Source organism: Periophthalmus magnuspinnatus, chromosome 9 (genome assembly GCF_009829125.3).
Source record: "Periophthalmus magnuspinnatus isolate fPerMag1 chromosome 9, fPerMag1.2.pri, whole genome shotgun sequence".
NCBI lineage: Eukaryota > Metazoa > Chordata > Actinopteri > Gobiiformes > Gobiidae > Periophthalmus > Periophthalmus magnuspinnatus.
The window spans coordinates 20261471-20287892 of NC_047134.1; the positions used below are offsets into that span (position 1 = coordinate 20261471).

The window sequence follows — 26422 nt, forward strand, 5'->3', positions numbered from 1 at the left end:
TCACATTGTTCAATAAACTGTCACCTTAATCTAATCAGTTGTGACATACAAAAATTAAATGTATGCATGCCAAAGAATCAAAAATCAAGTTTTGAATTTGCTGCTTACTGACCCTAAGAGCAGCGTCCCGCACAGAGAAACATGGTGATAGTAGAGCATTGAGCAGGACATCGATCTCTGGCTGCTCCGCCACAGTGCACCCCTCCCCTCCTCCTGCACTGGCACACAGGGCTGTCAAGCACTGGGATGCCAACACCTGAAACAGTTAAATGGCAAAACTCAGTTTGAAAGTTACAAAACATGTTTGTTTTTTTAACTTCTAAATAAGCTTATCAGAAATATTTCTCAGAGTATATAGTCCATGGGCCAGACCTCAAAATTTTACACATCAGGATCACTCAAGAAAGCAAGGGCTATCAGTGATGTTTGAGAGAGTTAGAACTCTAGTTTTGACTATAGTTCTAACGCAGGAGACATTTATTGACCATCAGGATGTGACCTAGTACCCGTAGACATGAACCATCAAGACACTGAGAAAGTGTTTGCAACTCCAGTTGGGCCAGTTCTGTTGTAGAGGATATTATACCTCTGATGTAGGCTAAGACAACAAGGACGGAGCTGGCAGTAAGTTCCCAAGATACGGCACCAATTTTTTGGGAATTTCTCGAACCGTTATCAGTCTTTCAAGACCACATGCACTTTAGACATGGGTCCATATTTTGGTTTAGACCATGTGCCTACCCGATAATGATTTAAACTATTGTGTTTGGTATTATTTTAAATAAAACAGTCTTGTCTTTTATTTAAGCACAATTGTGACAGTTTCTGATAATTACCACAGTAACCATAGCTTGACACAATAGTTTAAATCATTATCAGAGAAGCAGCACATGACCTAAAACAAAATATGAACCTGTGTCTAAAGTGCATTTTTCAGGACATGGTTTATAAACTTCAAAGGCTGATAGCTGAAGTCAGAAAAGTCTATTACACCAAACAATAAGGCTTATATATGAAACAAAAAACACTGCCACCAGAGTAATCCCGAAATTTTGTCTGGCCCATGGACTAATTACAGTTACCTGGAGTCTTGGCGTAGCTGTAGAAATAATCCTGGTCAGGAGCACTAGCATGTTGACACGTGGAAGCAGCTCTGGCCCATTCTATGAAAGAAATAGCATGTAATTGTTGAAAATGTATCAAATATACATATTTTCAATAAGTACAATAAGAAATTAAGATTATCTAAAAATGTCTAGTGAATGTCTGTACCTCATCAATGAGCATGTCATCTGCCTCAGTACTGGCACGGAGCTGGCAGTGTTGGTTGATGACCTGTAAGGCTTGGATCATCATTGCCTCAGCCTCCTCGGTGCTTCCTGAAGATTCTTTGAGCGTGGCGTTCAGGAGTGGAAAGCAGTAGCAAAAGGCAGGTGCAGACAGAGGGCCCACATCTATACAAAAACAAAAATGAGATGTAAAAATCTAAATGTTATAAAGAAACAGTTTTTTCATGAAGAGCACATTTAATTTATATGTATCCTTAAAATATGGTTACTGAAGGGTTCTAGATTAACTTGTATTTGGTTAATAATGTGTTTAATATACAATACACAATAGAAATAATAGTTTGACTAGTTGACTAACTGACTAATAAAACAATCCTTAGTTAACTAGACAACTGTTTTAAGAGTAAGGTGTGTGTCAGGCCAGTGTGTGACTCCTGAGTCGGTTCCTTACCAGCAGTCTTGCCCTCCCGCTGCTGGACAGTGTGCTGGTGAAGCAGTAGCACAGTGCGATGACCAGCCGTGTCCAAGTCCTCTTGAGTCCAGGCCTCATCCAAATCACATTCAGGTTTCAGCAGTCGGAGAGTCACATGACCAACAAGCACAGCTAATGTGAGAGAAAAAAACTTTTTTTAAAAACTCACTTAAAAGCACTGTAACAGATTTTTAAGTGTCTTAAAAATGTGAAAAACAGAACTAGTTCCTTTTAAAAGGTTTTCAGCGGTTATTCATCACTTACCTCATGCATTCTGGACATTCAGATTATTCACCACAAATAGTTTATAATCATTCTTCATAACTTTTAGAGGTCAGAGTGGAGTTTTGCCGTCATTGTAAAGCTCACAACAACTAGAACACTAACGCAACACTTCCTGATAATCGGACAATAAAGTGCTGTATAATTAGATGCAGACAGCACATGGTAGACATATTTTTTACCTAAAGCTTCTGATGCAATATATTTGTACTAGGGCAAATTTTGTTGAAATACATAGGGAAAAAACAGGTCTTTTAAAAATGCATTTTGTTAAAATGTACTCTCAATTGCAATTTGATGCTATGTAGGTTTGAGTTTTCTCTTGGAACATGTTTTGATAGTAAGAACACATACCCAGATTGTGGAGGTGTTTAGGCATGAGGCAGACTCCGATGGAGAGAAACACCTGTTTGATCCGAGGTGCAGCGAGAGGAGACTGGAGGAGGGGCATTAGGACCTGGAGGACACTGGGTAGCTCCTGTGTGATCAGAGCAGGGCCCTCTTTGAGAACTGCCCCAAGAAGACCCACTACGCTCTGCAACTCCACATCCATCTAAAGATGAAAGAGAGAAAATATTTATTTAACATTACCCAAACTATCACAAATACATCACTATTTCCTTTCTAAATACTTTATACAACCATCAGATATAATAAATAAAAAAGTCATGTTTCAGCAAAAGAAATGTGCAAATTAAGTTGTATGAGATTGTGATCAGACCTCTTGGAGTCTTTTACGGATTGAAGCCTCCTTCTCAAGTTGAGCCTGGACCATCTCCTTCTGTTTGGCTGTTAGCTGAACTTCATCTTTGATTCCTTTCTTTTTCTTGATTTCCTGTAACAAAGGGAGATAAATACGATAATAAATATACATTAAAGAGCTGATATTTCTGAACCCTAATCTTTGCCTTTGTTGCAATCAATGAATAATTGCCAAATATTTCACCTCTTCAATCTCCATTTCAATGATTTGCTCTTTGAAGGAGTAGGCTTTGTTTTCCCTCTTTATATTTTTATTCTTCACTTCCTGTTTGGCACTGCAGCAAGAGTTAGAATGATGAGAAATGCAATTAATACATTCTGAAAACATTGAAACATGGAGTGAAAAGATTGGGTTACCTTTGTATGATGCTCTTGTCGTACAGCTCTCCCACAGGGGTGAGCATGGTCCCGTACTCGTCTCGTGTCACCTGGAGGAGTGCAGGTCGTGAAAATCCCTCAATCACATGACCAATCACCCGTGGCAACAGCTTATTTGGAGACAAGCTGGAAAGGGCACCAACTGCGTTCTTAACAGCCTGAAAAAAAGGATTAATTATTCAAATTTAATACAATATGTAATGCAGTCAGCCCAGTGTATAAAAGGAATGTGAATAGTCCTAATGCAGAGAGGTACAACAAGTGATTTTCTCCCCAGGGGAAACCCTGTTACTATAGTACCTGGTTGTCAGCATTGACATCCAAGAGATGAGGGAGAAGAGCATCCAGATTTCTCTCAATAAAGTCTTCAGCTTTGACATTCATGGAGGACAAAAGCACCGGCCACAGACCACGTCGGGCTTCAACTACAAAAACAAACAGTACATACAGTTTACTAATTAATTACTAAACTAACTACATCGTATTTTCATACCAATTGATGGGTGGTGGCTGATTATCACCGTCTCCATGGCCAGATTTTGGGCTTCGTTTGGGTCACCCCATTGCCCCGCAGAGCAGCAGATGGTGCAGAGGGCATCCAGTAAAACACGAGGAGGAACATAACTGCGACCCAGTTCAGTCAACTCTCCCGACTCGGATACCAGGGCGTCCAAGGGTAAAACCTGATGCATTAAATTAATGTGAATAATACTGTCAAGTATGGAGAACACATTTCTTTTTTCTTGATCCAAATAAAAAAGTGAGTACCTTGTGTTTGTTGATGACCGCTCGCAGTTCTCCGAGCAGCCCAAGGGCCAAACTAGAGCCTCCCAAAGATGACAGCAATTTCTTCACAGTCTGCTGAGCCCGCTTCCTCACCCGCCACGACCGGGACAAGAGCACAGCTACTGTAGCAGAGTGGTACATCCTGCCAGAAGTAGAAAAATAATCAGTATAAACTTAATGCAATAAAAGACAGAGTAAAAAGCCAGAGTAAAAGCCAGACACTGACTTGGATTTGCTGTTGTTTAGGCGATGTGCGTGGTCCAAGAAGAGTCTTTCGCAGAGCTGCAGCACTGTGCACAGAGCTAAAATTACAAACAAGAATGACAAAATTATTCAAACAAAATTTAAAATGTAAAGTTTCAGATGAATTTGAACAAGCCTACTCACTTTCATCATTTGCCTGGGAGAGAAATTTCTCTGTTGTGAACAGCGGATTTTTCTCATCCAAGATGAGCTTCCAGAAGTTTGCAAACTTTGTCTCTGTAGACAGAATAAAAAAGATGTTTTGATAAACGCAATATGGGTCATGGTTCATAACCTTAACCCTAATGTGTGGGTGTGGCTACATTACCTGGCTGTGAGTCTAACAGGCTCAATCGACATAGTAACACTGAGGCTGCGGTTCCCTCTGCGAGGAGAGCAGTCTGGGAGCTTTGTGCAGCAGCTTTCTCAACCGTTTGTAAAAGCAACGGCACCAGGTCTGCAGCCTGAGCCAGAGTGTCACCTACAAAGAAATAAATAATGTTACAATAGTGGAATGAAGATGCCAAATAGTGTTTGTAAAGAAATTAAGGTTTGAAAACTTGGAGGGCAAAATTTGAATGCAGAATGGAAAACAAATGTTAACAAAATATAAACAAAACTCCTTGAATTAAGTAAAAAGGATCAATGAAAGCAGACTCTGTTGCTCACCTTTGAAGGCCCCAAGCATGGTCTGAAGATAGGCCTGACGGACAGGGGAGGTGGAGGTCTTTAGGGTGAAGGCTTTCTTTAACCATTCCAACAGAGCAGAAGGCACCTCCACAGTGAGCCTGCTGCTCCACTGTGACAGCACAGAGACTGCATGGACCAGAGTGCCCTCATGAACTGCAGACAAATGTGACGTAAGTGTGTGTGTGTGTTAACATGTGTATTTAATCTAGGGTATAAATAGCATTCAAATCAAATAGTGCCACTTATATAATGTATAATAAAATCTAAATCTTGAATATGTGTAAAATTTACTAATCTTAACTTGCAGTACAGTATGATCATGATGATTTTTATAATTCAGTAGGAAAACAAAGGAAAAATTAAATAAAATAAATTAAAAAAAAAACCTTCTTGTTGTAAATAAGGGATGAACATAGCGGTGACTGCAGAGCTGAGAGTCTGGCTGGAGGTTCCTGACACAGCGTGATGACTGCAGCTGCCAATACCTAAAAAAAGAAAAAAAATTAAAAACAAAATCTTCAATATAGTATTTTTAAAGTTCAATTTTAAGTGTTCAAGTTATGAGCACTTACCTGACAATACACTCATTTTTTGGGCCACAACAGTGAGCTTCCCTTCAGAGCCTGTAATTATTAACCAAATACATTAACTCCTACTGCAATTAAAATGAAAGATTTACTAATAAGATTTGAGCTATTTACCTCCAAGGATTTTGAAAAGGTGTGTAACGATGTCCTGAACAGCGGTGGCATCACTGCACTGTTGAGCCAGGTTCTGCATCGCTTCAACAGCCTCTTCCATCAGACGAGGATTGTTTGCCTTCATCTGACCTAAGGCAATGATTAAAATAAAGGAAATTTATTGTTAAATATTACACATAGTAAATAAACACAATGGGGGTAGTATAGAGAGTAGGACATCTTACTTGCAATGGCTTTTCCAATATCCATGGCATACTGGCTAAGGTCAAGAGTTACACTGGACAACAGGCAGGAGATGGCTGGAGAAAAGAACACAAGTGGCCTTTTACTTACAAGTATTTTGAATGGCACGCTAATGAGTCTAAAATACAGTATTTTGTTGCATGATATATCAAAATCCACTACCTGATATTATGAATTAGCACATACAAAAGACAAGACATCAAAATAAGTTGTCTATGAAATTATTACTGAACAACGGATAAAAGCATCATGTCTTTCTTCAACATCTTTTGAAACCTCAGAAAATAATTTCACCACAAACACCATACAGAGACATTACCCTGTGATTTGGATAGGGTTGAATAAATCTCAACATAAACAGTTATAAATATTTAATAGTGCTTACTCTGCATGGCATTTTCTGGACTGCGGAGCATGGTCTTTTGAACAGTGGGCAGCAGCAGGTCTTTGAACTCAGAGTGAGAGACGTGACGCAGCAGAGAGCCACTCTTGTCCAGGACATGCTGTTGGGGTTTGGTCTTACTCATCAGCACAGACTTTATGTACAGGTCCAACATTGCACTCTACAAAGAAGAAATGTGTTTTTTTGTCATGTGATATTATTTTTATATATATAAAAAACTTGGCTCAGTCACACCAGTTCTGTCTGGAGGAATGGGCAAAATTCCTGCCAACTATTGTCAGAAGCTTGTAGAAGGATATCGAATACATCTAATACAAGTCATACAGTTTAAAGGCAATTGTGCTAAATACTAAAGAAATGTATGTAAACATCTGACTTTGAAAAAAACGAAAGCCCTTTTGGCATTGCAAATTAGCCTAGGACGTAAATACTGATACCCGCATCAGATTACTGAATTGTTAATCCATGTTTGTTGTATATATCTCTATTAAAAAAACAATAAATTAAAATGTAAAATTGTCTTAAAATATTATTCTCTCATTGGCATTTAGCAAATAGAAATAATTTTGGTAATCGTACTTGATTTAAAACAGGAAAAGTTTAGTCTGATTTCATGTCAGAGAGTGAGAAATAAAAGTATGTAAACTTCCGGTTTTGACTCTATACAAGCACATTGTGGTAATATTTGCAATCAAACTTCAAATCTGAAAAGGATGCAAAGGTCATAGGTTATATTTGATAACTGAATGCAAAATAGAACATTAATTAATAGAGTAATTGCATCGTAAAATGTGAAAACTAGCATTACACATTCAACACTTACCTTATGTTTTTCTATTGTAGCGATATCTTTCTTGGCACTACAGAAGTCCAGACATACTCCGAGCATTACCATTGTGGTGGGGCTCTGATCCATTCTCAACAAAGTGGAGATATATTTATCCACAAGGCCAGGGTACTACAGAGTAAAACAAAGCTATTCAAATCTGCAGAACTGGTTGGTCATGTAAATAAACATATTTTTGGACGTAGTGGATCTATAGTGTGATGATACTGACTTGTTCCCAGAGGTGACAGAGTTTCTTTAAGCTTGATTTCTGAGCCGTGGATTTTGCCCCACCAAGCACTTCAGCCACAAGAAGACTTTGAACCTCCACCTAAATATGAAAAGAAAAAGCATCAACGATAATAATAATTAATAGTATACATTTAATTCTATATGGGATTGCAATATCTAAACGTGGGGATCACTTTTAAAAAAGGATTTAAACTAGGCGGTGGCAATATGTATAAACCATAGCAACAAAATACAACTTTTTCAACTGACCATTTTCTTCCAAATAGTCCCTTCTCTTTTCTCTGGAGTTGAAAATACATTGTGCACTAATAGGCAGGTCCAGGAAAGGCCAACAAAAGCAGACGAGCCTGAGCTTTTACTAAAAAGAAAAAAATGAATCAACAAATTTTGACATAACTTATCATTAAATATGAATCTACTGTACCTGGGATCACCGTTTACATTCACCACTCCACTGTTGAGCAGCCACTGGAGGAGGTTGGTAACAAGAATGTCCGGTTGACTCTCGGCCAACAGCGCAATAACAGACAGGAGCTCTCTACGGGACACTGCATCCCTGGACACCCCCAGACAATTGTTAAAGAGAATAAATACAATATTACAATTATTTTTGTCTAATTTAAGCTTGCAAAATATATGTGGATGCAGATATGACTGGCTATGTTTATGTTTAATCACTATGAGCATTTGTAATTTCAGTAACAAAAAAGATCAATAAGATTTTGTATTAGTGATTTGATTAAAATATTGAACTCATACCGGTATCTGTGTGGTGTGAGGCAGAAGAGTTTGCACAGTCCTTTGATAGCCGGTTCTGGTAATGCTACATGGGGGATAATGACATACAAGTTATGTAATTTTGAGTCTATGGTAAAACAAACAGATTTTTTTTTTTTTTTTCAAGAATGTACATACTTTTTCCTTTTAGGCATTGCCTGAGCTCCTCACAAATCTCCTTGCGCTCATTGAGACTGGCTGTGGTCACCTTCACAGCAAACTTCTTGAGTGTATCTGTAACCTGGAGAAAATAACAAGTGGTTTATTTATTATTATTATTATTATTATTATTATTATTATTATTAATGCATATAACTGGAAGCTGAAATCGACAAATAGTCTTGTGGAGTGGGTGAGCAGGCATGTCCATGATGAAGAATAGTTTATCCAGTGTCGATACACTGCTCCCTCAGCAGACCACAACTAAGTACAGGGCTCTAGAGACCACAGACTGGTAGAAGATCACCAGCAACTTGCTGCACAAGGTGAAACACAAGCTTCCTTTTTTTTGTACATAGCATTACTATTGCCCTTCCAGTCCAGCCAGTTGTTCACATGGACTCCCAGGTCTACTACGTCCATCTTTTGGTCCTGGATGGTGATGGGATTCCACTGGTGTCCTTTTCCTCTCAAGTCAATGACCAGTTCCTTGGTTCTATCCACGTTCAGGAGCAGATGGTTTCCTTTGGACCTCTCCGGAAAATTCCGCAGGTGCAATTAAGTCATGAGAGACTTATAAATGCTAAAATAATTACTGTTTTATGACAAGTACTAACACACATTCTTAATCTCACACAGTTTATTACAAAGTATGTTTTCCTATGTATTAAAGATTTTATTACTATTTTACTTTAAATGAAAACTGTGTTAATCAAAGGTAAGAAATAAAAAAGAAACTTTAGGAGGAGGAGCTATCATCCAACGAAGTTTTGGCAACAACCTTCTACCCATTAGCAGCAATGACGACCAAATTGCTGTTCATGCTTTCAATAGATACATTTTTACGAGTTATAATAGAAAATGCCCACTCGTGATGGGAGCCACTGGGAGTACGTTGCACAAGGCTAGCAGCCAAAGAGCTAATGAGTTAACGTTATAGCGGAAATTTCACTGAGATCTCACTAAAAACAACAGCAGTGTGAAAAGTTCAAACGTGGGTTAAATGGGCCCTCGAGGCCACGCTACATCGTTGCTTTATGGCTGACATAAAAAGAGAGAGTGGAGTGCGAAAAAAAAGCCACACAAACCTGCGTGTCCGCTGCCATCTTGCCGGGTGACGCAGGAAGACGTTGGTGATGCTACTTCCGGGTCAAGGACTACAAAATACATTTTAAAAACTCATATTAGAGTACCCATACCATGACCCTAACCCTAACATGTATAATTTTGGGGAACAATATATTATATTTTTTTTTTTTTTTTTTTTTGTATGTATTTTTTAATCTCAGAAACAATTTACATGATAATCAAAAAGTACCGCATGACCCAAACAAATTTAAGTGTTAAATGCATATAGCAAGTTATATAAAACATTTTGCTAGTTTAGCATATAAACCAACTCCTCCAATTAATACATCAATAAAATAAAGGTTAACGCATATTGACCACCAGATGTCACAATTTATTCAGGAGTCATGTAGACTGCAACAATTCTAAAACATTTTATCTTCACTGTAGATTATATATATATATATATATATATATATATATATATATATATATATATATATATATATATATATATATATATATATATTATATATATATATATATATATATATATATATATATATATATATATATATATATATATATTTATATATTTATTTATTTATATATTTATATATATTTATATATATTTATATATATTTATATATATATATACAAGTACAAAGTTAGGGAATTTATTGTATTTTGTTGATAATAATAAAAAATAAACATTCACACAAATCTTTTATTTACTGAAACAAACACAAAAACCTTCAAAAGCACTAATAAAACACTTTCCTTATTTGCAGGTTATATTTAAATTAGCAATAATGCTTGTTATTCCACATTATAATACAATATTTTTGTCCTGTCCAAATATTTGAATTTCATACTCCAAATAAAACAATCACCAACATTTGCATGAAGCAATATTAAACTGAAAAAAAACAAACTCTCCATTATTAACACCGAAAAGAGGTAAGACGCTCTACAGCAATTCTGCTGTCACACTTGTGCTTTGAGACTATAATTGGTGATATTGTACAATGTAAGTTCTCTGTCTAAATAAAATACATCAGCTTTGATCTAGGCCATTTTGTGCTTTTGTAGTCACCAGGGCCTAAATGTGCTAAAATCTTTCAGTGACAAAGCATTGTCATTACAATCACTGGATTATTAATGTCCACATTAATATAGATTGTCAACGTATACCAACTTCCAAATGTGATATTCAGCACAAGCACTGGGCCATAAAGTGAAATAGTCCACATTCATAACTAAGTGTTACAATTTAATGTGTAAAACATAAAAGACCATAAAAGTTTCCTGAATTATTTTGGTACAATGGGTTACATATTACTCCACCAACCAGATCTTGTTGGTGTCTACTCTGTACTGATGTTGTGTCACAAGGCAAGAAGCTATGCCTTCTTAAAGATGGGCAAAGAAAATAATGTATATTAGTAATATATAATACAGTTTAAAAAGGCAGAACTAATAATAATTTATGGTTTGTTTAGGGTTTTATTTGGTTATTGTTTGGGCCCAATAAGTCTATACTATAACTTCAACATGTTATCTATGCAGCAGCTGACCTGTGAGTGGTACCGTAATCAACTGAGGATAATAAAAAGTGGAGCTTGTTGTCCATAAATATCTCCATAAAACAGAGGAGTAAGAAGTTCAGGTCAAACAGCACACCACTTATCTGGACACCTCTTCTATCTGAACCATTTTAGTCCGTGTCACAATAATGACTTAATTCTGTGTACTCTGCACAATAGCGTACACTATGAGTCCAATTATGATGGCTCCCACTGCAATTCCAATAGCAACAAAAATGATTTTCATCTTGTTGTTCTCCCATTGTTTTTGCTGCTTGACCTTCACAGTTGTCTTCTCAAAGGCTTTACTCTGCAAAAGAAACAACAATATTCAAGTTACTTCAGGTTATTAGTCTAGTGTTACTGTAATATTGTCAGAAGCCAGTTTACTCTCTATCAATCCCAATGTTATGCTCCCCCTACTCTAAATGTTACTAATCTGCACTTGCATTGTGTGGTTAAGTGTAAACACTAACCAATACCTGCTGTTTGATTCACAACATCCACTGCCGCACAAACTTGAGCGCTGTGTTGTAGTGTATCTGTACACTACAACACAGAGCTCAAGCAGTGTCCACCAACACAGACTTGGCTTGTGCATATCCAAAATGGGCCTTCAATAGATCTAAGACAGCGACAAAACCGGACAACAGGGAATCTGAACCTAGAAGGAAAGGCGTAACTATTCCTTACACAACTTGTTTGTCTGAAAAGCATCAGAGAATTTTCAGACAGTATGAAATTCCGGTGTATTTCAAACCTACTGACATTTTGAGACAGAAACTGGTTCACCAAAAGGACAAAATCCCGAGCCATAAACAAAGTAATGTAGTCTACTCCATTCAGTGTAGTGAAGAGTGCAGAATCAGAATCAGAAGACTTTTATTGCCATAGTCTGTGAACACAGTTCACAAACTAGGAACTTGATACGGTGAAAAAGTGCAACAGTGAGCGTTACATTGGAGAAACTAAACAGCCACTCCAGAAGAGGATGTACCAACACCGTCGCAAGAGCTCTTAGCCAAAGAAAAGAAAAGAAAATGTTTGAGAGGAGAGTTAAAGAAGCAATTTTTGTTAGGAAAGACAATCCTTCCTTGAACAGGAATGGGGGCCTTAGACATCATCTATCTCCTATTTATAACTCCATCCTCAGACCCAAAGCAAGCAAAGAAAACAAAGAGAACAATAGAGCTAGCCAGGTTGCCAATAGGTGTGAAATACACCCACTAAGGGGTGTGAATATGCTAAGTATGTCTCAAGCACAGTGCACACTTAGTGTAGCTTAAAAGACCTAGCCTGTTGAGCCTACATAGCCTACATATAGAAACTGTAAACAAAAGCCATTTCTAGTTTCAGTTTAGTTAGCTCCTCTCTTCAGATAGATATAAGGCAGTGTCCACCAGTAATCTGATCTTTAACTTTGGCTTTTACTATTAATCAACAATCCCATTAATTTAAATAGAGAATTTGAGAAAAGTATTGCAGCTAATATGATATAAAATAGGTGGATTTGTGAAAAAGTTCAATGTTTATATGCACCTACAAGTCAACGATGCACTGATTTTCTTGGAGGCTTTAAAACAGCTTTGTAGTCTGTATAGAACTTATTTGCTACCAAGATCAGCAGGTCCATGCAATATAATACAAACTGAATAAAGGGAATATCACCTAGAGAATGTCCCATCTCTTCTGATTTTGGAAACTAAGCCGATTTGGTCCTGGTTAGTACTCGATGGGAGACCTCTGAGAATACCAAGTGCTGTAATGGGACGACTGTGTGTCTCAAACTTGCACAAACTAGTGTTGTGTCCTTGGCAAGAGACTTCACCCACATTATCTCCAGTGTTGCTGTTGAGTGCTATGTATTAATGTGGGACACTGGGTGGAAATTGGCTATAATCTAGCAGTATCCTGTAGCATCCTAGTAGTAATAATATATTTAAACTATGAGCCTGGATCATATTATACCATCATTTTATTTCAACAAAAGAATCGTAAACATGACTATAACAGTAGTAACTGACAACTCCTCTCAATCTTTTAAGTCCAGCAAGCAGCTCATTTAATATTTTCCCAGCAAAATCCAAAATTCACCTGCTGAATGAACATAACAAAATAAGAAAAAAATCATGCTACTGCTATATTTGCAGTTTACATTTGGTAACATAATATTTTTTTTCTACATGTTTTCCTTTTTTCTTACTTGGGTGTTGGACATTCAGGAACATTTAGTGAAGTTGATTTCATATACTAAGGCTGTCGGAAACTATTGTAATATTGTTTTTTCCCTTTTACAACAATGCCCCACAATTAACACACTTTGGTCTGGACGTCAGCCATAGTTCCCCAGTTGTTTTTTCTTGTTTATGCATTGCTAATTTTAGTTACCAGTCTTTTTCTAGCCTCTACAAAAACATTCACTTTTCCTATTTTTGTCTCTTGAGCTGCCGTGTGATGTAAGGAGTCCCATACGTGGGAAGGAGGTGACCCAGTATTTGACCCGGATGGATTTTGGCCCAGTGGCACATCCTGGACTCTCTCTGTTGTACCCAGCTCCCCTTTCTTCATCTAAGGAAACAATAAGAAATACCTTTCCCAAAATATCCCCCATCAGGATGTAAAACTGTTACATTTGTTTTTCCTCACCGCTCCACCTTAGAGTATTTATAGGCAACAAAATGACATTTCCGATTCTGAATCCCCAGACGATGCTTTGTGGCATGTTGCATAAGTTAAGCTCATCCGTTTGACCCAAGAGAAGGGACTAAAAATAGTTTTCTAAAGTACACTACCCAAAAATAGAATATATTTAACTTGCCTTCTGTGCTCCTTGTTCTGAGAAGTAAAAGCTCATGTAGCATTTTGCAATCATTAATAAGCCGACTTAGCACTGAAGGGTTTTTATGGGGCAAATGTGGGTAAATGTATCTGTTTTGATGCTAGTAAAAGCCGAAGTTAAATCTGTCAACTGGACAAAAAGTTGTAGGAGTGAAGATGTTTCCCTGCTCATCCAAGCTCCAAGATCCAAGGGTTGGATGAGCAGCGTAACGTGTTCACTGTCCAGTTGACAGGTTTAACTTTGGCTTTTACTATGGAACAGACCTGGACTGAGGCATTACACATGTTTTGATGCTACTTCTTTCACTTTGGTTAGCACATAGTTTTTCTGTTTTCATTTTTCCGTTTGATATTTTGGTTCTTTATTGGAATATTTCTGGGGAAAACAGTAAGAGATCCATTCTTATTTGAACCAGCAGAGGCTTCTAGGTTAGAATACTCAATTCCACATGCTTTGACTTGCAAAGTTTTAATTATTATAAAATTATTAATTCATGATGGTAGAAAATGTTTCAATGGAATACATGGAGACAGACAGTTGAAGTTATGAGTAAAGGTTTGTGGAGAGGCAAGCCCACTCAAGGTAAAAATAAAAAGATTTAATAAATTATTTTAGTATATTTTGGCTGAATGTTGTGTGAAGTAGGTATGAGACAATATTGAAATTTGATATCAAAATCATCATGGCTAAAATTGCGATTAACGATTATATCACGATTATTATTAAAGTTTCTGACACTTTAAAAAATGTTTTGCATATGAATAATTATAATTATGAATAAGTATATTTAATATTTAAACAACTGTTTATTGTATTGTACTTTTTTATAAGCGAAAAACAACAATGATCTAGAACAATCTAGAAGAGATCATGCAGAAGTATTTTTTTTCCGCACATTCTGTTGATACATGTGACATATGATGTCCATTATTATGAATATGTAAAAAAAATATTGTCTACCCTTTTTACCAGGATAAACAATATTATTGTTTTTTGTCCCATTCCTAGTCTGGAAAGGCTTTAATAACAGTGTTGTGGTTAACTCAAGTGATCTGTGATGGTGAAATGTATTAAATTGATCAATAAGTTATGTGAGATTCACATATTTCCTTAAATGGTTAATTAGCCACTTAAATAGTCGACTATTAAAAATACTTACCGTCTTTAAAACTGACTGTCAAGAGACAGAATAACCTTAAAAACCATAGAGCCTGACCCATTTTTATAAGCAGCTGCTTTTTTAACAATTTGTAATTACATCACTAAGTATATTTGATCAATCAATATCACTTAATTTGTTCCAGAGGGGCAATATAAGCACATTGAGCAGTAAAATAAAATAATAATAGAAAGTTCAAACAAAAGTCTCAGAGCAGCTCAACAGGTCGGGTCATCAGATCCTGCATCAGAGCAGGTCGAGGAGAGTAACAGCTCTCTGTGCCTCTTCTAAGCCTCAGTCCATGCTGTTGTTTTGGTCGGTGATGAGAAGGGACATTCACTTTTTTCTTCTGGAACATCTTCTGCCATATTTGGTGTAGAAAGCCTGTTGTATTGTTGATAAAAGCCTATAACATTTCATAGCTAGCTGGCTAGCATGCAGTGTCACCACACATACAAGAAAAACAAACTGCTTAAATCACACAGTTCTGTCCTTTGAACTGCACAAGCTGCACTTCTTAGTTGGTCAAAATCCAAAATATTTAAGGAAAAAAATTCAAGATAAAAATTTTAAAAGTTTAAAAACTGCTCAGTGTGTCAGCTAGTCAGCCACAAGAGGAGTCAACCACAACCATGGCAACCATTAAAGGCTATTGGTACCTCCAACTGCCTTTATATCAGTATCTATATTGGCTCCTGTATTGGTTAATAATAACGTTGTGGAGCATAAAAGTCACATAATACCTACATTTACTCTTTATTAGTTTTTTTGTATTTAAGACAATACAATACGCAACAAAGTGTGATTCTGTGATGCCAGTGTTTAGTCCACATATTTTTCAGGGAGTATATTTTAAACTATGTGGGGCCACCATAGTTTTATTCAACCTACTCTGAGATTTTGAACATTTTTGCCCCATACCTACTTGATATAAAGACAAACTCACCTTTAGCAGCAGGTTGTCAGCTCGCTCCTCCAGGTCAGTCAGTTTGCCCGCTCTCTCGTCTGCCTTGTTTAAATTGTCCACCATGATCATTTTGACCTCCTCCACCTCCTGCTGGGTCTTCTGTAGGCGGCTGCTCCCATTCTCCTGGGAAAAAAACCCAACAAAAAACAGGGGATTAGGAATTAAGTATGAGTTTTACTCGTAAAAGACAGAGGTTTAAATATGTTTTGGGTAAATAAGAGACTCTGTAGAAGTCACCTACAAAACAGTGCTATAATTAAGAGCTTATGTCATTTTGGGTCCTTGAAGCATGGGACTGTATGTACCAGATCTGATCAGATGACAAAGCAAATTAGTGTTAGGCTGATATTTGCACTTTTTATCATATTGGCCTTAAATTTCCAGGACAGGGTTGGGTTTTTTTTTAAGTTTTTTTGTTGCATTTTTAGTGCATAGTAAATTATATCATTTTGGGAAAATAATCAAAATTGGCCCTATGCATATGTCCAAAAATATCGGTAGAGCTTATCGGCCATTAGTAAATAGATATAATATCAACCCGTCAGAAAAGTGCCTGTAAATGTCACTTTCAATATTGAATAGACCATAAAATGTATACTTTTGATGAATCAGCCCCAAAATATATTTTTGTTATAGAATATAAACTGATACTGATATTATTATTTTACCCATCTCTAAATACCCATCTCTAGTGGTAAAACATTTCAATACAATAAAATATTAATAAAATAAACAAAAATAAATAAATGTGCCGCAAATAAACAAAATGATAAGTGTGTAAAATGTGGACTGCTAAACATCAGGTCTCTTTCCTCCAAATCTCTTTTAATAAATGAACTAATTGGCGACCTTAATATTGATCTGTTAGCCCTAACTGAAACATGGCTTCGGGAAAATGATTATGTTAGACTAAATGAATCTACACCATCAAGTCACATGAACTTTCAGAGTGCCCGGAGCACAGGTCGAGGTGGTGGTGTGGCCGTCATCTCTCATTCTAGTCTAATTCTCAGCCCCAAACCCAACTATACTTACCTCTCCTTTGAAAGCCTCGCACTCTCCATTACGTGCCCCAATTGGAAAAACCAAAAAGCTGTTATATTTATAATAATTTATCGACCTCCTGGTCCATATGCCGACTTCCTGACAGAGTTTTCTGATTTCATCTCAAGTTTAGTCTTGAACTGGGAAAGGATTGTTATAGTTGGAGATTTCAACATTCATGTAGATAACGGCAGTGATTGCCTCAGTAATGCTTTTGGTGCACTCCTGGATGGGATCGGTTTCACCCAGAGTGTGAATAAGCCGACTCACTGTCACAATCACACTCTTGATCTCGTTCTAACCTATGGTATTGAGATTAATGATCTAATTGTCCTTCCTCAAAACCCTATACTCTCTGACCATTTCTTAATTACCTTTCAATTTATACTAAAAGACTATCCAGCCCCACAGAAAAAAAACTATAATGAAAAGAACATTATCAGATAAATCGGTTACAGAGTTTAAAGAAATTATTGAGCCATTACTGAAAGATATGTCATGTGACAATGGCAATAATTTTAATCCAATTGTCACTGATCAATTGGTTGACAGAACAATGCTCACCTTAAAATCTGCTCTCGATGTTGTAGCTCCGCTAAAACAGAAAAGCATTAAACCAAGACCTCCGGCTCCATGGTACACGTTACAGCTCAGGACACTCAAACAACATGTAAGACGCACAGAGAAGCTTTGGCGCCGCTCGCGCTCTGAGCAGTCTCTGAAGGCATGGAAGCTCTGCCTGCTCACTTATAAGGCCGCTCTGCGGAAAGCCCGAACTAGATACTATTCAAATCTAATAGAAGTAAACAAAAATAACCCCAGATTTTTGTTCAGCACTGTAGCCAGGCTGACAAACTCCCACACTGCTAATGAGTCTCTTATCCCCTCGAACATTAGTTGTGATGACTTTCTTCACTTCTTTGATTACAAAATCACAAAGATTTGAGACAAAATTAACAAAGCTACTCCAAAAATCAGCTCTGAGCAAATCCAGTCTGTAATGCCAATATCCCATATGGACCCTCTAATAATATTAGATAAATTTACTCCTGTTGATGAGGTGGAGATTACCTCAGTCATCATGTCGTTAAAACCATCAACCTGTTTGCTCGACCCTATTCCAATCAGACTCCTCAAAGAAGCCCTCCCCCTAATAATAGATTCCATCCATAACATAATAAATATGTCGTTAGAAAATGGCTACGTTCCTCAGTCCTTTAAGTATGCTGTGATTAAACCCCTTTTGAAAAAACCTAACCTAAATCCTGATGAATTAGTCAACTATAGACCTATCTCTAATCTTCCCTTCCTCTCAAAAATTCTAGAACGAGTTGTGGTGAAACAGCTCTGCCGCCACCTGCAGGACAATAATATATTTGAAAAATTTCAATCTGGATTCAGAGCTCACCACAGCACAGAGACTGCACTGCTTAAAGTAACAAATGATTTACTACTAGCTGCTGATAACGGGCTGGCTTCAGTCCTGGTCCTACTGGACCTCAGTGCAGCGTTTGACACCATTGATCACAACATTCTACTGCAGAGGTTAGAATGTGACATTGGAATCAGAGGGACCGCCCTCAAATGGTTTAAATCCTATCTATCAGATAGGTACCAGTTTGTTAGTATAAACCAGAGCACCTCTCCCTGTTCTAAAGTAGCCTGTGGTGTTCCACAAGGATCTGTGCTTGGTCCAATCCTATTTACTCTGTATATGTTGCCATTGGGTAACATTATCAGAAAACATGGCATTAATTTTCACTGCTATGCTGATGACACTCAGCTGTACTTATCAATGAAACCAAATCAGACTGATCAAATAGATAAACTCAGTGCCTGTGTGAAGGACATCAAAACCTGGATGACCTTGAATTACCTGCTCTTAAATCCTGAAAAAACAGAGGTCATTGTCGTTGGTCCCAAAGGTCAAAGAGATTCTCTGTCAGACCAGATAATCTCACTCAACAATGTGAATATAGCTTCTAGCCCTACTGTAAAAAATCTTGGAGTCCTATTTGATCAAAATCTCTCATTCACAGCCCATATAAACCTAGCTTGTAAAACCGCATACTTTCACCTGCGAAATATAACTAAAATTAGAAATATTTTACCTAAAAACGATGCTGAAAAACTCATCCATGCATTTGTTACTTCCAGACTTGATTACTGTAATTCCCTGCTTGCCGCCTGCCCCAAAAGTACTATAAGGAGTCTCCAGTTGGTCCAAAATGCAGCGGCCAGAGTCCTAACAGGAACTAAAAGAAGAGACCACATCAGTCCTGTACTAAAATATCTGCACTGGCTTCCTGTCGAGCTTAGAATCAAATTCAAAGTCCTCCTCCTGACATACAAAGCCCTAAACGGTATGGCCCCATCCTATCTGCAAGATGCTATTGTCCCATACCAGCCAAACAGAGCACTTCGCTCTCAGAATGCAGGACTATTAGTGGTTCCTAGAGTGTCCAAAAATACAGTGGGAGGGAGAGCATTCAGTTACCAAGCTCCTGTGCTATGGAATCAACTCCCTGCTGATGTTAAACAGGCCCCCACAGTCTCTGTATTTAAGACCAGGCTTAAAACCTTCCTCTTCGGTATAGCGTATGACCAGGTTACTTAGTGAGGGAGTTAGGGTTATTAAAACCCGGGATAAGATAAGCTGCAGTAGGAGTAACTAGCTGGGGGAAGTATGGCAACCTGAGCACTATCCTCTACTTTGCCCTATTTTCTCATCAGCAATGCTATTCACATGTTGTCCCCTGTCCCACTCCCCCTGTGGAGTGTATCTCTTTCAGATGCCCCGATGACAGTTGGACCTCCTCCTTGCCTGGCTCTCCTCCTCCTCGCCCGGCTCTCCTCCTCCTCGTCTGGTCTTCCTCCCCCTCGCCTGGCCGATTTCTTATGTTGTCTGATTTTTCCTGTTGTGTCTGATTTTTCCTGTTGTGTCTGATTTTTCCTGTTGTGTCTGATTTTTCCTGTTGTGTCTGATTTTTCCTGTTGTGTCTGATTTTTCCTGTTGTGTCTGATTCTTCCTGTTGTTTTGTTTTTTGTGTCTTGGCGGCACGGTGACTGAGTGCCATCACTCATGTCTCACAGCAAGAAGGTTGGTTCGATCCCCGGGTCACCAGGCCTTTCTGTGTGGAGTTTTTCATGTTTCTCCCCGTGTCTGGATGGGTTTCCTCCGGGTACTCCGGTTTCCCCGATCAACCAAAACATGAACGCCCTTCGAGACAACTGTTGTTGTGATTTTGGGCGTTACAAAAATAAATGAATTGAATTGAATTGAATTGAAAAAATATTGTATAACAAGTGGAACAGGCATAATCATTTTGGGTATCAGATTGGCTATTGTATGATGATGAGCTGAAACACATTTGAAAACAACCAGGGCAGGCTGTATATTCTTCACCTATAAACTAACAGGTGGAAGGATGTGGTTTCAGAAAAAAAAAAATGTAAATGTGATATAGAAAGTCCCGCTCAGCTGCTCTCCTTACATAAATAAATAAACATAGGCAAAAATCCCTCTTAACACCCACTGACTGGATAGATTTGGCCATTGTACTTGGTTTAAGCATATTTGGCCACTATTAGCTAAATGCACATAACTCAACATGTGGAATTTTCCTGTTGACTCTGAACGGGTGATTAGTTTTTCTTGCACAATGTCAAAATGTTGCGATATCACAGATTTGTTGACTTCCTACTGCAGTACACACCTTTTTCCTACACTCCATCAATCATTAGATGTACAAAATCTCACATGAGCATAACTTTCTTATAGAATACAGTATAATAAGCAGGAGCTAAGTTGTCAAGTGGTCCATCATTTTCAAGATAATCTAATCTTCAAAATATTTTATTTAGTTTTATATTCCCAGATGTAATTAATCAGACATATAATTTTGACAAGTGACAGATGTTACACAAGAGTGATTCATTTTTTAATTACTTAATGAAAAATGAGACATTTAAAATACATTATGAAAAAAAGTTGAAATATGGTGACTGATGGCTTCTAGTTAGAGAATATTTACGAATAAAATGTATTATTGATCAAAATTGTTTATTCTAGCTTGAAACTTTTATATATTTAAAAAAAAAAAAAAGGCAAACATGAGCAACTTACATGCACATTTACGAGACAACCATCCTTGTTTGCCAAACTTGAGCCGAAAATATCCATCGTAAGTAACATACCATGTGAAATAAACTATTGAATGTAGTTTGTGATAGGCTGGATTTATATGAATAATGGTACATGTTTGTGTCGACTTTGCTATCTCTAGGTTAGCGCTAACTAAATAGCATTTTGCACAGCTGATGGCTGCGATGCCAGCATATACTTTATCATATAATTTTTTTTTTTTTCTGGGGGCTTTCTCAGGTTGGTTCATATGTTTTATTATAGTCAAGAGTTATATAATTGACACATTTATTAACACAACAATGCCATCTGGACTCATTTGTCCACAGATATGTTCTCAATTCACAGTTCATTTCACTTACAGCATAAAAACAAGAAAGGTGATTGCTCCGACACCAGCAAATTTTATGGTAATTGATGTTTTGGTGACTTTTTTAAAAAACTGTAAACCTTGGTTTGATAATTATCATGATAATATTGTTAATCACAAGTATTTTTGGTAAAAATAATCATGAGCCTAAATTTTAATATCGTCCCATCCCTACCCATCACCTGTAATAAAATGAAAGGCAGAGTGAAAGAGTGGATTCAACGGTTTCAAAAGAGAGGCTGCATGTACACCATATCCCCATAATCCAGTACGGAGAGGAAATCTGTTTGCACTCCATACTAAGTTTTTTAGTATCATCGTGGTATCGGAATCAGTATTAAGTATTGCATTGTTGCTTGTTCCTTGGTATCGTGATGACACACCACATCAAAATTTTGGCAAAACTGAGAATAAACCCTAAAAACTAAACCTGAGCTGAACCATGAGCAGCTGAACCAGTGCTAGAACAGGACCAAGCCAGGTCTACATGAGGATTCAGGAGAACTAAATCAGGACCAAACATGAAGTGTGAATGCATTGTCAAACATAATAAGGTTGCATGGGTTTTTATTAAGGATCAAATGTATAGTTTGAGAAGCTACTGGCGTATCTTCTGCATTAAGGCAAGAGTGAAGTAAAACCTAAAATGAAAAGTGAAACATGTGATGGTGATGAAAACTGCAAAATGAGGTCAAACAGGTTTTTCTGCTCCAGTCGTCTGTGTTTGCTATAACAACAAACCAGTTGCTCCCAACCACATGACCAACAGCTCGGCTCTGCAGGAGGAGACCCATGCAGAGATACTGGGTCCACATGGAAATGTTTGTTTTAAATAGAAATCAGTAAAATTTTACAAAAAATTTGAATATCGGCAAAAATAAATAAATTAAATAAGCTACTTTCCTCAGTCCTGATTCTTAGCTTAACAGTTCTGGCTGAAATCTATAATCAAATCAAATATTACTTTAGACTTAGACAAACTTTATTGATTGTAAGTCTAATATTTGCACAAATGCTCAAAATGTTTCCAATAAACAACACCAAATTTTTGGAGTTGTGAATTGTAAAGGATCATCATATGCAGTACCATCCAGACACATTGCTATAACATTAAAAACAGTTTGACCATCCTTCAATGCCTTTGGAGCAACCTATTAGACAGAGATTCTTAGCCAGATGTTAAGGTAGTGATGCAATTTGAATAAAGAATTCCTACTTGTACAACTTATTCAATGGAAAGAACCAAAGTGACTGAATGAGAAACACTGTAGAGGCCTCCATAACTTGCACTGATAAAAAGGGTGTGTTTGTTTGCCTCTTCTTGACCTCTGGCCTTTGACCCCCAAGCCTCAGGAAGATTTTGACAAGAACAGGAAACACCACGATGCTCTTCATATTTGTGTCACTTCCTCAAAACTTCTGACAATAGTGCTGTTTTTGAGTCCACTCAAGGTCCAAACAGTCTTAACCACCAGCACTGAACCAGGTCTCTGTTGTAGATTAGGTGTACACCACATGACAAACCCATAGGGATGGGACAAGATCTCATGTGAAGGCTATACTAAGTAAGAAAGCTTCTTAGTTGCATCACATATACATATATCAAAATATTGAATGCATATTAGTTTGAATAAAGCTTAGATGCATTATATAATTCATATATCATATCAAAACATAATGATTCATATATCCTTTGAATATTGTCATGTAAAAACCATTTTTATACTGAATGCATATATTCTTTGAATGCTGTATCCTTTTGAAGGTTGTTTAACAAGAACTAACTATTCACTCATTATAACAGTCTCTCTTTAAAGGCAACATTGTGTGATATGAATTATGGGAAACTGTTGGGGTTGTGTAGACACTCCTTTACAGCGATAAGGCTGCCGGAGTAGACTCAAGGCCGAAAAACAGACCGGTGCTGCCCGGAGAGGTGAACGAGGCCGGAAGGAGGGATCAAGGCACCTGCTCAACATAATATTTGCATATTCATGTTGCATGTTACATTTTTATTCTTTGGGGACAGGGAAAGGCAGATAGACCGCCTGCTGCACATTCAAGGGATAGATCATTTGACCCCGGGTGCTGTATTAGATTGTAACTGTCAGGGGAATAAACTTTTGAGATTTGAATTGACCGAATCCAGTCGTCATTTTGATAGAACACGCCTAACACGTGCCACAAGATCTTGAGAGACAAAATTACCACCATATTGTGCATGCACGTGGAAAATGTTCTTTCTTTTGTTTCCATGTTTTTATGTTTGGATTGGATAAAAAAATTGAGTTAAGTACTGGTGCCTTATATTCGTACAAAGCAGTGCTACACTGACAATAGAAATATTAAATAAAGTAAATCAAAAATGCTGAGGCCAAAATTGGGAATTGGATTGCAGTTTATTTACTATAAATAATCTCATCTTGTCTTGCTCTCGTTGATCCAATTTCGTGTCTCACCTTGTGGAAATTGTATCTCGCCCCGCCCCAACAGACCCATGTGTAAATCAACATTAAACTATCACCATGCCAAACAAGTTCTAAAAATGACTAACCCTAGAACTATGCAAAAGAAGACCAAAGCGAATAAGATGGACAAAATCCAGTAAAATTAATTCAATTCATGTCTTCGTATTACTTCTTTTGCCTTCGCAGAGCTCTGTACATGTGGTATTCTTACATGACGCACATGCCAGGACAATAACATGTTTAGACAGGTTTGTCACAGGTTTGAGCTAAAAATGTGACTAAAAAAGACTACATACACTGAGTTCACATAAAAAAGTTATTGAAAATACAGTTAATTAACTTGTGTTCAGAATGATGTGGGTGCCTGTCCCTCACAACTTGGATCAAAGTACTTTTTACAGAGGGTTTTTTTTTTTTAAATAAGTGCCACAAAATATTTTATTTAGTCTATAGTTCCTCTACAGGTTAATCTTGACAATATTGCATATCTGAGTAATCCCTCAGTCCAGATATAGTGGTCCATGGGTTTATACTAGTGTATGTGGCCTTATATTTGTTTTGATAAAGCTCAAGATAGGAAAGGTATTCAGGAAAAGCTCATTTCTAACCTGTGTATATGACTTTTTAGTATCAATTTCTGCTCAAATTAGTATCTAGTTTCAATACTAGTTTTAGTATTGATTAGTATCTGACTTTTGATACTTCAGACAACCCTAGTGCTCAGAGTCCACATCTTTTGAGCGTAAAGTGTTATGCCCAAAGGCTCTGAAGTGAATGGGCATCAAACTGCCAACCTTCACATAACGGTCCCATGCGCTTGTTTAGCAGCACTCAGCACCCCTTTAGCGCGCAGTTCCTCAAAAGTAGCCCAGTCCATAAAGAAGCCTGAGGGCCGTGTGCCAGTTGGCTACATGACGCGTGGTGAACACATGAACAATGGTGTGTTTAAAATTCTGCCGGAGACGTCTGACACAGGAAGAGCTGCCCAGGCCAAATCCTCTCTTTCCTTCCTCTCTCTCTCCCTAAAGCGCATGATTTTTGAAGATATTTTGAAACTTACCTGGAAACAGGGATTGTAATGAAAAATGCAATTGTCTTTCATAATGAGATGGATGGAGATGTCTTGTAATGCTGGTATGAATTCTCAGCCCCATATGCAGATAATTAATTTATGTCATAATTTATTTTATTTGCCAATTGCCTGATGCTATGGGTTGAACTGGTGTTGCATGAAAGACAGCAATTTCTTCCTGTTATATCCGTATGGCAGCATAAAAAAAAATCTATTCAATTTCATGAACTGAAATTGCCTTTAAGTGTGGGATCAGATTGGTTCTAGTTCTTGCTCTGGTTCATTAATGGGCAAATGCCAAATGGATGTAACACCAATGAAATAATAAAGAATGTGTGTGATGTTATAGCAAGGCTGTCAAAAGTATTGAAAATCAGATACTAATTACTAAAACTAGTATCGAAAGAACGTTGTTTTTGTTTTTTTTAATTATCATCAGCATCAAGTCTATTCATTAGTTTTGCTAGCTGACTTTTAGAGCAGAAGATTTTCAAGCAGACGGGCTTGAAACTTCTTCAATTGGTAATTAATTCAATTTTGGCACAGTGCATGGAAAAAAAAAGAGTTTTTATAGGCTATTGATGAGGGATCTTAAGGTCTGATGTGTTTTTTGATCATACTTTTGCAATAAAAGTAGTGCATTTCTTTGACTTTGTAAAGTTAAAATGACTGAATGTATTTCACTGTATTTGGAAATAGAGTAAACTTCAGCACAAGATTGTTTTTCAGTTCTTCCTTAGAAGGACATAGTATACAGACAGTTTGCTCTGGTGAACCAAACAGTGGCCAATCCCTGAAAATTAGCTAGCTGTTGACAAACCCTGTTGACTAGTGACCCAGTTGATGCTAACTTAGGATCTTCTTTAGTAATAACCAACAAATTTTACATTCTTCCATCTAATGTAGCCAAATATCAGATGCTCACACACTGTACATTCATTCATATCCCTAAATCAGTTGTCATTAAGTTGTTATACTGTCAGAGGCATAATAATTACACCTAGCTTATATTGTGGTTTGGCACATGTACCATAGTCTGTACGAACTTTGACCCCTTATGAAGCTTACTCTTTATATCTGACATCAAATAAAAAAAAACAAGGGTGTTTCTATATTTTTGTGCATAATCACCCTGTAATAACTATGACTATTGTTATTATTTAGATTAAGTCCACTTACCATTACTGCTGTTCCGTGAAGAAATGTGATTCAACTGTCACCGGATCCACTGCATTGACTTCAACCCAACTTGTAGCGGCGTGAATCGACGTGTAAAAACAGACGTGTAAGCTCTTCCTCTTCCCTGTTTTAGTGCAGCCCCCGTAGAATATCGTGCACGTGTGTTTTCAGTAGTTTTCGGTTCCGTTTTTATCTTGTGCGTCTTTCTCCACGCTTCTGTCACTTTCACTTGCGCAGCGGTGACTTTGCCCAGACTGTGGTGC

General features: G+C 37.4%; 2 protein-coding genes across 2 annotated transcripts in view; both read right to left on the bottom strand.

The window, feature by feature from the left end:
• gcn1 (GCN1 activator of EIF2AK4) overlaps window positions 1-9401 on the bottom strand; it is a 28728-nt gene extending 19327 nt beyond the window's left edge. Inside the window, exons 1-27 of the mRNA XM_033973325.2 lie at window positions 9352-9401; window positions 8243-8345; window positions 8087-8150; window positions 7752-7883; window positions 7577-7685; window positions 7308-7406; window positions 7073-7207; window positions 6232-6409; window positions 5828-5902; window positions 5604-5732; window positions 5475-5525; window positions 5289-5387; window positions 4882-5055; window positions 4541-4693; window positions 4357-4449; window positions 4196-4271; window positions 3952-4111; window positions 3677-3866; window positions 3484-3608; window positions 3163-3341; window positions 2990-3080; window positions 2765-2878; window positions 2398-2596; window positions 1741-1893; window positions 1273-1454; window positions 1083-1163; window positions 113-256 (exon numbers count right to left, since the gene is read on the bottom strand). Of these exons, the coding sequence (XP_033829216.1) occupies window positions 113-256; window positions 1083-1163; window positions 1273-1454; window positions 1741-1893; window positions 2398-2596; window positions 2765-2878; window positions 2990-3080; window positions 3163-3341; window positions 3484-3608; window positions 3677-3866; window positions 3952-4111; window positions 4196-4271; window positions 4357-4449; window positions 4541-4693; window positions 4882-5055; window positions 5289-5387; window positions 5475-5525; window positions 5604-5732; window positions 5828-5902; window positions 6232-6409; window positions 7073-7207; window positions 7308-7406; window positions 7577-7685; window positions 7752-7883; window positions 8087-8150; window positions 8243-8345; window positions 9352-9369 (3306 nt within the window). The 5' untranslated portion in view covers window positions 9370-9401. The remainder of the gene's footprint in view (window positions 1-112; window positions 257-1082; window positions 1164-1272; window positions 1455-1740; window positions 1894-2397; window positions 2597-2764; window positions 2879-2989; window positions 3081-3162; window positions 3342-3483; window positions 3609-3676; window positions 3867-3951; window positions 4112-4195; window positions 4272-4356; window positions 4450-4540; window positions 4694-4881; window positions 5056-5288; window positions 5388-5474; window positions 5526-5603; window positions 5733-5827; window positions 5903-6231; window positions 6410-7072; window positions 7208-7307; window positions 7407-7576; window positions 7686-7751; window positions 7884-8086; window positions 8151-8242; window positions 8346-9351) is intronic.
• Window positions 9402-10041: 640 nt separating this feature from the next.
• On the bottom strand, window positions 10042-26422 carry vamp5 (vesicle-associated membrane protein 5). Its single transcript, XM_033973425.2, has 3 exons — window positions 26160-26422; window positions 15862-16005; window positions 10042-11227 (listed from the first exon to the last, which is right to left on the bottom strand). Exons 1-3 carry the CDS (start codon window positions 26160-26162, stop codon window positions 11072-11074), a joined length of 303 nt encoding a protein of 100 aa, XP_033829316.1. The 5' UTR covers window positions 26163-26422; the 3' UTR covers window positions 10042-11071.

Excerpts from the sequence above, each read along its gene's own strand:
- vamp5 (XM_033973425.2), bottom strand. Across the intron at positions 11,228-15,861 it reads CTGACAACCTGCTGCTAAAG|AGTAAAGCCTTTGAGAAGAC; the intron begins GTGAGTTTGTCT and ends TTTCTTTTGCAG.